This window comes from Panthera leo, chromosome D1 (genome assembly GCF_018350215.1).
Source record: "Panthera leo isolate Ple1 chromosome D1, P.leo_Ple1_pat1.1, whole genome shotgun sequence".
Taxonomy (NCBI): Eukaryota; Metazoa; Chordata; class Mammalia; order Carnivora; family Felidae; genus Panthera; species Panthera leo.
In genome coordinates this window covers 63,372,530-63,387,000 of record NC_056688.1, presented here as the reverse complement: position 1 = coordinate 63,387,000, position 14,471 = coordinate 63,372,530, and the positions used below count along the sequence as shown (strand labels likewise).

Here is a 14,471-nt window from a genome sequence, read left to right as displayed (position 1 = left end):
CGCACATGCTCTCTCTCAAAATAAATAAATATTTAAAAAGTATATTAAAAAGAATGTTTAAAAAATAAACTCTCTCAATCTCCCAGTACCAAATTAAAAAACCACTTAGATCTGCTTTATCCATCCTCCATCCTTCCTGTTACCAATGAGATGCTCCTCCTTTCTCTAAAGCCAAGCTCTAGACCTTTGCTCTGGAACTCTCTTTCTTGCCTTCACTTAGTCAGCAAATAATTATTGAGCACCAATTGTTTTAGGCACTATTTTAGGTCTTTGGTTACATCAGCATACAAAGCAATAGCATTGACAAAACTCCTAATTTATGATTTATAGAACGTAAATTCTAGGGGGAGATACAAGTAATAATAAACAAAATGAGCCCCCTTACCCATTTCACCAATGGGTGAAGGGGACCAAAAGGTAAAAATAAAAATAAATAGAACTTAGGCACAATATAATTGTAAGCCACAGGACTGGTCAATACATAGGGTATGATTTAAAACTCTCAATTTCCATAGAAATATTATTGATCTTAATCTTCACCCTCTCCAGTAGGATCACATTTAGAGAATTTATATCACTAGTCTTGGGAATGAAAATAATACTTTAAATCTGAAGGAAGAGAATTACATGCAAAAGCCCTACAATTGTTTCTATCCTAACCTAGTTTCTGTTTAGATGATAAAACAAGCCTATTCCAAAAGTCCACACTATGTACTGTTTATGTGTGATAACAGTCCAAAATAGTCTTCCAGGAAAAAAAAAAAGAAAACAGTAATGTAAACCACTGCAGGAGACAATGCCAATATAAACAATTTTGTATAATCATGGTAATATATGACCAAATTTTATAAAATCTTGATCCAGAATTAAGAACAAAGAACAAAATGAGTAAACTACATAGTATGTGAGAAATGATAATGCCATGGAAAAACAGAGAATAAAGAGAATCAGGAATGTCTAGGGAGAGGATGGGTTGCAATGTATATATGTATGTATGTATGTATGTATGTATGTATTTTGTATTGTTTTCAGGAGTTGAATTTAGTCATCACTTACATGTACCACCCAGTGCTCATCACAAGTGTCCTCCTTAATACCCATTACCTATTTAACCCATCCTGACCCACCTCCCTCCATCAACCCTCAGTTTATTCTCCATGGTAAAGAGTCTCTTATGGTTGGTTTCCCTCTCCTTTTCCCCCCCTTCCCATAAGTTCATCTGTTTTGTTTCTTAAATTCTAATATGAGTGAAATCATATGGTATTTGTCTTTCTCTGACGGACTTATTTCACTTAGAATAATACACTCTAGCTCCATCCACATCGTTGCAAGTGGCAAGATTTCATTCCTTTTGATGGCTGAGTAATATATATATATATATATTTCTTCTTTATCAATGGACATTTGGGCTCTTTCCATAGTTTGGCTATTGTGGATACTACTGCTATAAACACTGGGGTGTATATACCCCTTCAAATCTGGTTTTTTTTGTATCTTGGGGTAAATATCTAGTAATGCAATTGCTGGATCATAGGGTAGTTCTATTTTTAACTTTTTGAGGAGGCTCCATACTGTTTTCCAGAGTGGTTGTACTGCGTTGCAGTTTTAAATAATGTTATCAGAGGGGCACTTGGGTGGCTCAGTAGGTTAAGCAGCCGACTTCAGCTCAGGTCATGATCTCTTGGTTTGTGATTTTGAGCCCCATGTCGGGCTTTGTGCTGACAGCTCAGAGCCTGGAGCCTACTTTGGGTTCTGTCTCTCTCTGTCTCTCTCTCTCTCTGCCTCTCCCCAACTTGTGTTCTCTCCCTCTCAAAAATAAAGATTTTAAAAAATTAAATGATGTTATCAGAATAAGTCTTAATAAAAAAGGCTTATTCTAAGCAAAGACATGAAGGAAAGGAGGGTAGCCCTTCTCCCTGTCTTTTGCTTGATTAATTCTAACTCATCCTTCAGATCTCAGCTTCTAAATCACTGCTCTGGGAGGCTCTCTTTCATCCCCCACACAAGTTCCTACCACTGTATGTTCCCATTACGACACATATTTCTTCTTTGTAACATGATTACTCATTCTATATTGAACTTCACCATACCTGTGTTAAGTCCCAAGAGAACAAAGATTGCCTCTTTTATTCACCTCTGTATCTACAGGGCTTAACAGTGCTGGAAAACGCAGTCACTCAGATATTTGTGAAGTACTGAATATATGAATGCAAGTGGGGCACACTCAGAAAAGGAAAAAGAGTCCAGAATTGGCATGATGTATCTCAGTACCACAAATAAATTGATCCTTTTATAACCAAGGGTGAGAAAATCAAAAACTGAGAAAAGGGGGTTGGAGATGAGGCAGAGAGATCACCTGAAACCTGATCACCCAAGAAAGCCTCAGTTATGAAGCTAAAGAGGCTGAAGGTCATGGAAGGCATTAAGTGGATGAGGATCATTGTTAAATTTATATTTTGCAAGAATCACTCTTGATTAATGTGGAAAACAGATTGGTGGGTATCTTCTAATAGCCATTCTCTTCTTTGTTAGTAACAGAGCTCCCATTTTTTAACTGGGTAAAAAAATGATGAGTAAGAATAAAGTGACATCTCCCAGCTTTCCTTGTGACAAGGTCTGACCACATGACAAATTTCTGATGTGCAACTTTTAGGATGTGTCCTTAAAGGGAGGGGGGCATGCCTCTTCACCCACCCCCTCCTCCATTCTGACCCTTGGAATGTTTATGTGATAAGTAAAACTCCATCTTGGGTCACAAAGTTGAGAGTCATACCACTGATACAATAAACAGAAAGCTGATGAGTATCGGTTCTCAGTTGACTGTGATGCCACACCAGTTCTGGACTAGATTTTTACTTGAAAGAATAAAAGTTTGTAAGTCACCGTCATTTTCAGTCTGTTACGTATACCTTAGCTAAATGCTAATCAAAGCAGTCCAGGCTCAAGAAAGAAGCTGCTACGTGATTGCTGCTGTAATCTTTAGAAGAGCTGATGAAAGTTTGACTAAGGTAGTGACAAAGGAGATGGAGAGAAAAGAAAGGGTTCAAGAAATATTTAAGCAGAACTACAATACTTAGAAAGTGAGTGAAAACTAGAATGACTGATTTACTCCAGATGGAGGCTTTCAGGTGTTGACTGATCTGTGAATATGAAGGGTAGAAGATACCAACCAGTGAGATTTTGAATGAAAAACACCTCCAAATCATTGGCAAAAGATCAAAAGTTCAATGAAGATTCATTTCTGTCTCTTCTCATATAAAGCCTTTCTCTTGATATGTAAATAGTAAACTGAGCTGGGAGGAACTTGAAAGATGTTCATTCAATATTTGCCAGGCACATATTATGTGCCATATTATGTGATAAGGATACAATGTGAGCGATACAGACATGGGACTGTGACCTCATGAGGTATATAATTAATTACCAACTGTTAGAAGTGTTACATGCAAAAAACAAGAGCAATTATGGGAGCTGGAGTCTAGGAAGAGTTATCTGAAGAAACAGCATGTGAACTAAGTACTCAAGAATGAATAAAAGTTAACTACGTAAAGTAAGGGGGAAAGCACTGCAAGCCAGGAGATAGCAGGTGCAAAGGCCCTGAGATTGAATAGCACATGACAGATTAGAACTGAGAAGGCAACGTGGTTAGAGCACAGAGAGGGAACAAGTGAGGTGTGGTTCAATTCAACAAACAGTGCTGATAGTCCAATGTTTGACAGCCAATAAAATAAAGCTGAGATGGGCAAGGGCTGGATCATACAAGGCCTCACAGGTCACATGTAGAATGTGTTTTATCCTAAGAAGAATGGGAAGCTATTGCAAGGTTTTAAGTATCAGTTTGTGTTTTCTGACCTATGAATGGAGAACAGATTGGAGGGATGCAAAAGGGGACATGAGGTAGTAGCAATTGCAGTAACCTTGGTGGAAGATTGTGAAGACAGGGAGAAGCAGACAGAATCAAGGGCTATTTAGAAATGTAAAATGCAAACTGATGGGATTTGGCAACTGAATAAGGGGATGAGTGAGGTTCCTATCTTCTGCAACTGGAGAAGTACTAGGTATAAGATGAAAATTGATGAGGAAAATATGTTGAGGTGGGGATGTCAATCAAGTAACTCAGAAGAGAGATCTGGGAGTCATCAGTAATTGAAGCTCAGAGTAGGGAGGAAACGATTCTAGAAAAATGTCTGAGAAAGAACAGGCCCTAGAGAAATCTTTAGATGTAAAGGCCAGAGACAGGTGAGCCTCAAAGGAGGCTATGAAGCTGCAGTGAAAGTAGCAGAACCATGACTGGAATCACAGACACCAACAAAAGACTGCTAATGATGAGGAACTAGTCAATACTACCAGATGCTATTGAGAAGTGAAGTAAACTGAGGACTGGGAAATCATCACTGAATTCAGAGATATGAAAGTCACTTGGTGAGCCAGGGTAACCTCATTAAGAAGGGTTTCAATATAAAGGTTGTAGAAGTCAAAACAGAGTGGGTGGATGAATGCGAATGGAGAGTGCCGAAGTATCCAACTGTTTTTGAGAAGTTAAGCTATAGAGTGGGGGAAAAAATAGGATGGTAACTGGAGAAATAAGGTAGGGTGGTTTGCCTGTTGTTACAGGAAGTCTTTAGCATGTTTAAACAATGGTGAGAATATAGTAAAATAGGAAAACCGATGTCGGAGATTCCCAAAGAAGGAAGGACTAGGATTTAGGGCAGGAATAGGCATTGGCCTGAAGAGGCATGCTTGCTGTTTACACAGGAGGGAAAGAGAATGATGCAGATGTAGGTGGGTGACCAAGTTTTGTTGAGATTTTGTGGGAGCTCCCAACTGATAGCTTCTACTTTTACCTATGAATTAAAAAAATGTTACCTGTAGAAAACTTGAGAGAATGGTGAGGGTAATAAGAGGTTTAAGAATATTGGTTTGAAACAGTCATTGCAGGGAGACTAGAAAAAATCTGGTGGGATTATAGGGGTTGAGACCCCAGTTGACGCTGGTAATCATGAATTCATTGTGATGTAAATCTGCTATGTGGTGATTTCCTTGGGCTTTTAGCTGTCCAAATGCAGGCAGACAAATGTCTTATTTTATCAGATTCCAACAAAGAGATGACAAAGAAATTTAGTCTGTTCCAAGAGAGTGACTGGAATTTAAGCTGGACAGGAACAGAAAGACATAAGGTGTTAGTGGAGAGAAGGTAGAATCAATGGCTTGAATGCTCCAGTGAAATCAAAGAATAATAGTAGAGAAATAGATCAATAAAGTGGAAGGAATACAGTGAGTGAATAAGATGCTGGTAATTGTGTTTTAAAGATGGAGCAGTTTGGGGTAATGACAACGGCCAGGACATAACTAAGGGAGTGGGTGGCTAAGATAGAGTGAAAATTATTGGAGACTGGGTGAAGGAACTTGACTGGGTCAAGAAGCCAAAATATTGAATGGACTGTCCATGTAATATTAAAGTATCAAGGGATTGATAGGAAGACCAAGGGCTAGCTATTTAGAGGAAAATAGGAGAGTGGTGGTTACTAAGGACAGTAATGAGAAACTGTAGTACAGCTGAATAGGTTCCAAGGAATCAGACTTTGCAAACAAGTTCTAAAGCTACAATGGCAAGAACATGAACGCTGTCTCCAGTATGTACATATAAGGGATAAAGCTTTAACACTTATCCTTGTGTTGTGCTTGAAACATCACATTGTTTTCGTTATGCCAATGGCTATCACTTTATGGCAAGACCGGAAGGAGACGTGACTAGAGCAGATGGATAACAGGGATAACAGGAGTAGGATTCTTCTTCCAAGTACTGAACATATTTATAAACAGAGAGGAAAGAAGAGGTTAAAAAGTTAGAGATTAAATGATGGATTAGATTGAGATACCTGTTTTTCCCCATGCCTAGGGACAGGTTGGGTACAGATGAACAAGCAAAGATAAGCCTCTGCAAGTTCAAAGCCTTTAGAGCCAGACAGATTTTGTTCCTGGTCCTTCTCCAGCAAGCAGAAGTTATGTGGCATGGAAACCCAGACAATTCACAATGGAAATTTACTGGCGCAAGGATACACACGAACATCCATGCGGAAGAGTCCTCTCAGCAGCAGCAAAATATTCTAGGTCCCCATTCCCCCCATCTTAGAATTGTTACATTTACAAGTGGTTTCACCTGCACTTGTACTTTTCGAGGACAGAACTCTATTGAGTAGACATGAAGCCACTCAGTAGGGAAGTTCCTGGTCAGCAACTTCTACATTCCTAACAAAACCTTCTGTTCAAAGTATAGCAGCTAAAGAGGCAAAAAGCTGTTTGGAGCCACTTTTCTCAAGAAGTAATTATGTTTAAGATGGGGTTCTGGTACATTCTGGATTCTTGCTTCTTCATCCATTAAATGGGAATAATACCTCTTACTTGTAGTTTTGCTATAAAGATTAAGACATATCACTATCAGAACCCATATGAATTGGGTGGTTTAATGGATATTTTGAGGCAGCCTGGTGTAGTAAAAAGAACATGGATTTTAAAGTCAGATCTAGGGGCACCTGTGTGGATCAGTCGGTTAAGCATCTGACTCTTGATCTTGGCTCAGGTCATGATCTCATGGTTTGAGAGTTTGAGTCCCACATCAGGCTCTGCACTGACAGCACAGAGCCTGCTTGGGATTCTCTCCCTGTCTCTCTGCCCCTTCCCAACTTGTGCTCTCAAATATAAACAAACATTAAAAAAAAAAAAAAAGTTTAGGTTTATATTTTAAAATAGGGTCTGCTACTAAAGAATTTCAACTTCCTGATCCACACAGGGGAGAAAAATGTCTCTTTTGTGCATGGTTATAAAGAGTTTAATTATTGTGGGAGCCAATGTCTAAGAGCTTCCATTTCCTCTGTAAAAAATAGAACATGGTCACCTGATGGGGGGTAGTTGAGGGTGAAGTGGGGGATGAGAGCAGTGAAGGTGTAAAATAATTGCCATAGTAATTATAGGAGATGAAGGGCACCTGGGTGGCTCAGTCGGTTAAGCCTCCAACTTCAGCTCAGATCATGATTTCATGGCTTGTGAGTTCAAGCCCCACATGGGGCCCCGTGCTGACCCTCGGAGCCTGAAGCTTGCTTCGGATTCTGTGTCCCTCTCTCACTCTGCTCCGTGTCTCTCTCTCTCTCAAGAATAAATAAACATTAAAAAATTTCTTTAAAAAAAAAAAAGAGATGAAACACACCACGAACTGAGAAAGGATTGATTGCCTGTTGGTAGTGAGGGCTTGGTTGAGGTTGGAGACCTTGAATATTTAGTGGCATGCATTACACAGCCGTGTTTTTCTCTGGCAGTCTGAACAGAGGACCAGAAAAGATAAAACAGCTGGAATGATACAACAAGGACACAGAGGAGGCAAGAAAATGTGGTGACAGAGTGATAGGCCATTCAGGCTGGTGAATACAGAAGTAAATTCCACAAGGAGGGCAATAATGAGGGAAAAATGGAGAGGCTCAACATAGAAATAACAGAACAGAGACAGTGGAAACAATATGGGATAGAGGATAGAAGAGCTGGAATTAGATTATAGACATGCAGGTAACATTAAAGAGGTCCCGAAGATTTGCATTATCCCTTTTGCCCCCCAATAACTACCATCATCTACTTCTCCCTTGGGTTCCTCTCCCTCAGATCTGGCTGTATTGCAGAATATGGTCCCTCAAGTTTCCCCTTTCTGACCGCTCCTGAAGACAAGCACACAGACCTTCTCTATTTAAATGCTGTACTGCTTATCCTGGGGAAGAGGGAAAATAGTAAAAAAGTAACAACTTGGGGAAATGGTTGAAGTTCCACAACACCCCGAAATTCATATAGGTTTCATCTCTGTTCTGGGACTACTGACTTCCCAAGAGGCAGTCCCTAGAAGCCCTGTGATTTCTTGATCTGTTGTCCTTAGAGATCTCCTCTTTTCCCTAAATTTAGCAGAATTTCTTCTTGAAAGATAGAGTCCATGAAAAAATAGTTATGAATGAATGCATACCTGGCTCACAAATGAGCCATTTAAGTCAGACAGACTTAAGTGAAGGACAGCTAGAAAGAGCTCTCATTTTCTCTGTCATTTGGGCAGGAACCAGCTTCCTGTTGCTATTACCAACATTAAAATTGTACCCACAGACCTTGCTTTAACCAGGCGCCGGGGAATCTTCTACACATAGAAGGCAATTTCTCCACTGCCAAGGCTGAGGCCAGCAGATATGCAATAACTGACAGAATAAAGGATGTTGCCAACAAAGTGGGCAAAGCTTCCTGCCCAGAACATAAACCAAACAGAGTAAAAGCGGGTTTATTGGCTCCAGGAAAAGGAGCAATAGTACCCAGCTCTCAGGCAATCCCTCACTCTACATACAGGCTGCATTCAGCCCAAGGTCCACTGGCTCCTTCAATTTGAGGGTCCATCCAGTGCCTCCCTTCCTGGGGTTGAGGAGGGCTAGCTGCCTGATGGTGAGGTTCCGGGCTGTTCAGCAGCAACACCTGGCCCAGCTGAGGCAGCCTCGTAGTCTGCGATGCGGCGCTGTACCAGAGCAGGCATGAGCTGCACGTAAGCGGCCATGAGGCGGTGGTTGGAATGGATCAGCTTTCCAGCACAGCTGTGCAAACAGGCCTCCTGGAAGGAAGACAGGGTGAAGCAGAGGCCAAAGGTGTCCTGTCGGGTCCGCCTCCTTCCTTCCCATCCCTAACCTAAGGGTGAGGGTCGTAGAAAGGCCAGGACCAGAGGCAGGGGGAGTGGCGGTTGGGAAGGATCTACGGCGCACCTCCCTACAGAGTTTCCCGCCTAACCTCCTCAGCATCCAGAGCTCGGTGGTGCAAGCTGGGCACGCAGCGCTGGAAGCAGAGTTCCGTCATCCGATTGTAGACCAACAGGAAGTCCCGCAACTAAGAGAAAAGGGGACAAAGAACTCAGCGGTAAGGGGGCAACTCAAGGCCGCATCGCCCGAGATTTCCCAGGACCCTGTGCCACAGCCCTACATTCCCAGCCCTCAGATCTCCAACCAAACAGACAAGGATGCTGGCTGAACTTAATGGCCCTGCAGCGACTTAGCGCGCACTCACGTTTCTCAGCTGCTGCTGCTGCTGCTGCTGCTGCGGCTGCTGCGGCTCCTGCGGCTCCATCGCACCACCCGCGCACCCTACGTCACTTCCCCACAGCTTCTTGGTAACGCCCCGGAAGTGATCTCTCCTCCCTCCCCAGGGAATGAGGGGTTGGCTCAAGGATCGCCCTGCCCCGGGCTTTAACGTCATCTCCGCCCTTATAATCTGCGACGTGGCCGGCTTCTTCTGCCCGGGAGGGGACGTCACTTCCGCCGAATCCCTGACCTGCTGCTAGGATCGCGACGGGAACTGGAGCCCGAGGTCCCCGCGCGGCCCGGGCCTGGCGCCCTGAGGGGAAGAGCGGCCCGGCCCGAGGTGAGGAGGACAGACTTGGGCGAGGGGAAGTTGAACGCACGAACCTGCCCTGAGGGAAAGATGCCACTGAGCTCTGGGGAAGGATGAGGACACACCTGATGCCCAGGTGTGAGGGGTGGGGGGGGCGGGGACTCACACACCTGGGGGACATAACTGACTTTGGAAGGGATCACCTATGTCTTGGGAAAAAGAGGCTTTACTCAGAGGCCGGGAATATACACCAACTGATTCAACTAAGGCCTGGGGGGGGGGGGGGGGGGGGGACGAGGAAGAGGAGGTGCATGAGATGGAGGAGAGGGAGACCCCTGAAGAAAAGGGGAAGAAACACTACAGGAGTGTGAAAGGCCAAGCAGCAATGGAGAACATACCTGAATGGGAGGAGTAGGCTCCTGAGCCTTGGAAAGGGGTTAATCGGATGGGGGGAAACAGCTGCATGGGGATAAGCTTCAAGACAGCACAGACTTTATCTCTCTTGGTCACTGCTGTGACCTCAAATAATGCATGAGACATAGTAGGCACTCATTAAATGTCTGTCAAATGACTGAATGCATGAATGATCACCGGGGCCCTGGTGGGATTGAGGGTTCACAAGAAGACACCTGGGGCCCGGGTGTGCATGTGTAAAAATAATGCACCTTGGAGAGGAGAAATACATATCTGTGAGAAGAAAGGAGTCGTGGCCAAACCCCAGAATACTCAAGTCCTAGGACAGCCTCCAAAACTTCTGAAATGGTGGGGAAACCTTTCTTTCTGGAGTACTGGCCAGTTTCCAGAATTGTCTGTGTTGGGCTTTGCAGGGCGCTGGGGTGGAGACTTTGACTCCAATCCCTTCCCTAGCCATGACGGACGGGATCCTAGGGAAGGCAGCCACAATGGAGATCCCCATCCACGGGAACGGTGAAGCGGGGCAGCTTCCTGAGGATGATGGGCTGGAGCAGGTGCTTCTGTTTGATTCTTCTCCATATTGTTTCAATTTAGGAATCCCAAATCATAAGCCCTGGCCTTTCACCCCATTCCAGTAGCCTTACCCTAACTTATCTAACTCCCTCCAATCTTTTTACAAATCTTCGTTCTGATTCTATGCAGACTTCCCTTGTGTGCTCTCTCTGTGATGCTTCAAGCTTGTTCTCACCCCCCAAATGCTTCAGCTGCCCCTATGTTCCTGAAGCCCCCCTCTTCTCTGGCCTATAGGACCTCCAGCAGGTGATGGTGTCAGGACCCAACCTCAATGAAACCAGCATTGTGTCTGGTGGCTATGGGGGCTCTGGTGATGGACTCATCCCCACAGGTATGAATGATCAGAACAGGACAGGAAGCTTGAGTGGAGAGAGGGAGAGGAATGGTTCTGGGGAGTATAGGATGTGTCAAAGAAAGCTTGAATTATGACTGGAGATCTTGGGAACTTCTGCTAGTATGAACCTTATGGACTGTCCTCAGCCCAGGGTTGTCCAGTTGCTCCCACTTGCCATTTAGCCCCTGAGATGTGTCCATTTGTTCTTTCTCTGCTGCCACCACCCAAATCATGTTAAGAACTCTGTTTCACAGAAGTTCTCCCTGCTCTAGAGCTTGAGCCTGATTTGGAACTCTGAAGCTTCTTAGAGTTTTACTTTAGACTCTAAAGCTTAGAGGAGCAAACAGCCCTGAATCTCACACTGACTAAGATTCCACATGGGAATGTTAGGTTTCTTGCTATCAGGATCCACCATCCTTGACCTGCCACCCCATATTCAGTGTATTTTTTTCTGTTTCCTCTGTCCCCGTACACCAGCAACTCCCTCCCCCACTCCAGCCCCCATCACCACCTCAAAAGGAGGCCAGATGTATATTGGGATATGGGTCTTAGGGCACAAGGTATGAGTTCTTCCTAGTGAGTAGGAGAATCTCATTGTCCCTAGTTTCTGCTACTTCAGGGAAGCAATTTTCATATGCTGGGTGGGAGGTACGGGTGGAGCCACAGAGACATCTGATTATGTCTGAGAGAGGCTGGTGTCAGAGAACTTGGTCCTTTAGGGTCTGGCCGCCATCCGTCTCACAGTACCACTCCTGCTGGCCCCGGAGATGAGGTGGCTCGGGGCATCGCCGGAGAGAAGTTTGACATTGTCAAGAAATGGGGCATCAATACATATAAGGTGGGATTTAAGTACCTTTCCCTTCCCCCAGACTTCCCCTGGGTACCTTTTCCCCATCTTCTGAATTCCACTATCCCATCTACGGCTGAGACTAGGAGCCTGGGGATGCTAGGGTAGATACCTGTTTGGAGGGGCGGCGGGGGGCAGGGTGCTAGGGCTCTGACTTATTCTCCCACTTCCCAATCAGTGCACAAAGCAGCTGTTGTCAGAAAGATTCGGCCGAGGCTCCCGGACTGTGGACCTGGAGCTAGAGCTGCAGATTGAGTTGCTGCGTGAGACGAAGCGCAAGTATGAGAGTGTCCTGCAGCTGGGCCGGGCACTGACAGCCCACCTCTACAGCCTGCTGCAGACCCAGCATGCACTAGGTGACGCCTTTGCTGACCTCAGCCAGAAGTCCCCAGAGCTTCAGGTGCCTTGGTCAGGCCAAAGAGGGTGGGGAGACTGGGCCCGGGCCCTCCCAGGCAGTCAGCCCTCAGCCTCCCTCCCTCCCTCCCTCCTGCAGCCCAGAGGGAGAACCCCTCCAGGGTGGGCCCAGCCCTACCCCCAGCAGCACTCACCTGTGGAGGCAGCCTAAGGGTTTGTACAGAGGTTCAGAAGTTGGAGGGGTGGGGGAGATGGCACACTAGATGCCTCACAAGTAACCCTTCTCTGCATCAGTGCTCGGCCTAATCAGAGCCCCTCCCTTGCCTGCTGCACTAGCTTTCCCTATTCCAGTCCTGTGAACTTATCTGAGAACCCCACTCCCACATTCCTACCCTAGGCATTTCTGGGTGGTCCCACTAACTTTCTGGCTAAGAGAGCCTTGCTGGAGGCAGTCCTTGGTTGTTCCAGTTTCAATGGCTGTTTCCTTCCTGGGGAGGAGGGGAATGAGGGCCCTACAGCTTGATTCAGGTAGGAACTGTTACTCAAGGCCTGTCCTCCCCTTCTGCCTTCAGGAGGAATTTGGCTACAATGCAGAGACACAGAAGCTGCTGTGCAAGAATGGAGAGACACTGCTAGGGGCTGTGAACTTCTTTGTCTCTAGCATCAATACATTGGTCACCAAGACCATGGAAGACACACTCATGACTGTCAAACAGTATGAGGCTGCCAGGTGTGGGCACCAGCAGGGCCCAGGGTTTTGGGAGTTGGCTGGCATGGGTGGAAGTTTGAGCTTTGGGGTCGTAAGAATTGAGGAAGGAAAGGAAAGTATGTGTGGACACAGGGGTGGAGACCAGCCTGTATTACCCTTCCCCAGGCTGGAATATGATGCCTACCGAACAGACTTAGAGGAGCTGAGCCTAGGCCCCCGGGATGCAGGGACGCGTGGTCGACTCGAGAGTGCCCAGGCCACTTTCCAGGCCCATCGGGACAAATATGAGAAGCTGCGGGGAGATGTGGCCATCAAGCTCAAGTTCCTGGAAGAAAACAAGGTGCCAACCCCACCCCTTTGACCCCAGTCCACTTTCCCATCTATAACACTGACCTTCTACCCCTAAGACCCTCCCCATCACTGGATGGGGAAATGCAGCCTGGCTAAGAAGTGGGATCTTTCCTCCAGCCCCTTCAACTCCTGGACCTTTCCAGTCACCTACCCTCCAATCCCTGGCCCTTTTCTATTGGAGGATTTGGTTGCTGATCCCAGGAACATAACTGGGAAAAATCACCTCACCCTGGGCTGGGGTACCAGAATGCCAGACCCGGCAAATCAAGTCAGGTTTCTCCCATCAGATTGCCCTTATCCTTTGACTCCGTTAGTGGAGGTCAACCCCCACCCTGAAAGCACTATCAGAGCAGAATCCATGTACCCCTGGTCTGGGCTCAGGCTCAAGAAGGGCATCTGAGTCCAGTCTCAGCTGACCCTGCTGGACCCCCAGATCAAGGTGATGCACAAGCAGCTGCTGCTCTTCCACAATGCCGTGTCAGCCTACTTTGCTGGGAACCAGAAACAACTGGAGCAGACCCTGCAGCAGTTCAACATCAAGCTGCGGCCTCCAGGAGCTGAGAAGCCCTCCTGGCTAGAGGAGCAGTGAGCTGCTCCTAGCCAAACCTGGCTATCAAGAAGGACATTGGGAGAGGCAGTCCCAGGGTGGGAGAGATTGGACATGGGACATCCCTTGCCACCTGCCCTCTGGCTTGGGTTCCCTTTCCCTTGCTGGGGCCTCATACCAGTTTTGCCCACACTGCTGTGGTAGGGAGGGGGCCTGCAGGCCCGGCAGCTGCTGCCCTGTCCTTTATCTTCCTGGCCACTGGGCTTCATTCCCAGATCTTTTCCTTCCACTCCACAGCCAAAGGCTATGACAAAATCACTCCCTGGCCAATGGCATTACTCCTCAGGCCTATCCCCAGCTCCTGGGGTGTGCCCCCTGACCAATGGCAGAGTCTCAAAAGGCCCTGTCAGCCAATGGCAGCTCTTCTTGGGCTCCCCTGAGCCAATGATGTTGCCTCCAGTACCCTTTGTCCCTCCTCTATGCGTCCCCAATGCAGAGAAGGGGACTGGGACCAAAGGGGTGGGGATAATGGGGAGCCCCATTTCTGGCCCTGCATCTGAATGGGCTTCCCCTCACCAACCCACCCAGTTTAATTGTGCTTAGAGCCCTGGAAGATTGGGACCTAGCACTAGGAATAAACCTTTCATAAAAGCAGGCCCAGTGAGGTCAATTTGTGGGGGGGACTCTAGGAGGGTGGGCTGGGTGGAGAAATACTCAGTCTAATCATACACCAAAATCCTATCAAGACAGAAGAGCAGAGGCCAGATAGCTGAAGTCACAGGTTTCAGGAACAGTCTGAGATCCTACTCTTCCCCCAGCCCCAGCTGGAGCTGAAGCTTTATTTGCTCTTTAGGCCAGCACCGAGATAGCTATGGTCTTAAGAGCATGGGGCCTAGAGGGGGTTGGGCCCGCTGACCTTCATCATCCATTCATTCATACAGCAAATATT

At 46.2% G+C, this 14,471-nt stretch overlaps 3 protein-coding genes across 4 annotated transcripts in view; 1 reads left to right on the top strand and 2 right to left on the bottom strand.

Moving 5' to 3' along the window:
• Nucleotides 1-8,200, bottom strand: part of DNHD1 (dynein heavy chain domain 1) — a 92,870-nt gene extending 84,670 nt beyond the window's left edge. The window contains exon 1 of the mRNA XM_042906047.1: nucleotides 8,136-8,200. The gene's annotated coding sequence lies outside the window, so the exon portion shown is untranslated. The remainder of the gene's footprint in view (nucleotides 1-8,135) is intronic.
• Nucleotides 8,201-8,286: 86 nt separating this feature from the next.
• On the bottom strand, nucleotides 8,287-9,258 carry TIMM10B (translocase of inner mitochondrial membrane 10B). 2 transcript variants are annotated; one of them, XM_042906071.1, is made up of 3 exons: nucleotides 9,070-9,172; nucleotides 8,797-8,892; nucleotides 8,287-8,623 (listed from the first exon to the last, which is right to left on the bottom strand). In XM_042906071.1, the coding sequence occupies exons 1-3, from the start codon at nucleotides 9,127-9,129 to the stop codon at nucleotides 8,447-8,449; spliced, it is 333 nt and encodes a 110-aa protein (XP_042762005.1). In that variant the 5' UTR covers nucleotides 9,130-9,172; the 3' UTR covers nucleotides 8,287-8,446. The 2 variants fall into 2 exon arrangements, with proteins under 2 accessions (XP_042762005.1, XP_042762006.1); XM_042906072.1 differs by having other exon boundaries at nucleotides 8,536-8,623; nucleotides 8,772-8,892; nucleotides 9,070-9,258.
• A 56-nt stretch (nucleotides 9,259-9,314) lies between these two features.
• ARFIP2 (ADP ribosylation factor interacting protein 2) lies at nucleotides 9,315-14,176 on the top strand. The gene is made up of 8 exons (XM_042906070.1): nucleotides 9,315-9,423; nucleotides 10,221-10,361; nucleotides 10,615-10,711; nucleotides 11,434-11,552; nucleotides 11,740-11,961; nucleotides 12,488-12,645; nucleotides 12,790-12,964; nucleotides 13,409-14,176. The coding sequence occupies exons 2-8, from the start codon at nucleotides 10,263-10,265 to the stop codon at nucleotides 13,562-13,564; spliced, it is 1,026 nt and encodes a 341-aa protein (XP_042762004.1). The 5' UTR covers nucleotides 9,315-9,423; nucleotides 10,221-10,262; the 3' UTR covers nucleotides 13,565-14,176.
• The last annotated feature ends 295 nt before the right edge of the window (nucleotides 14,177-14,471 follow it).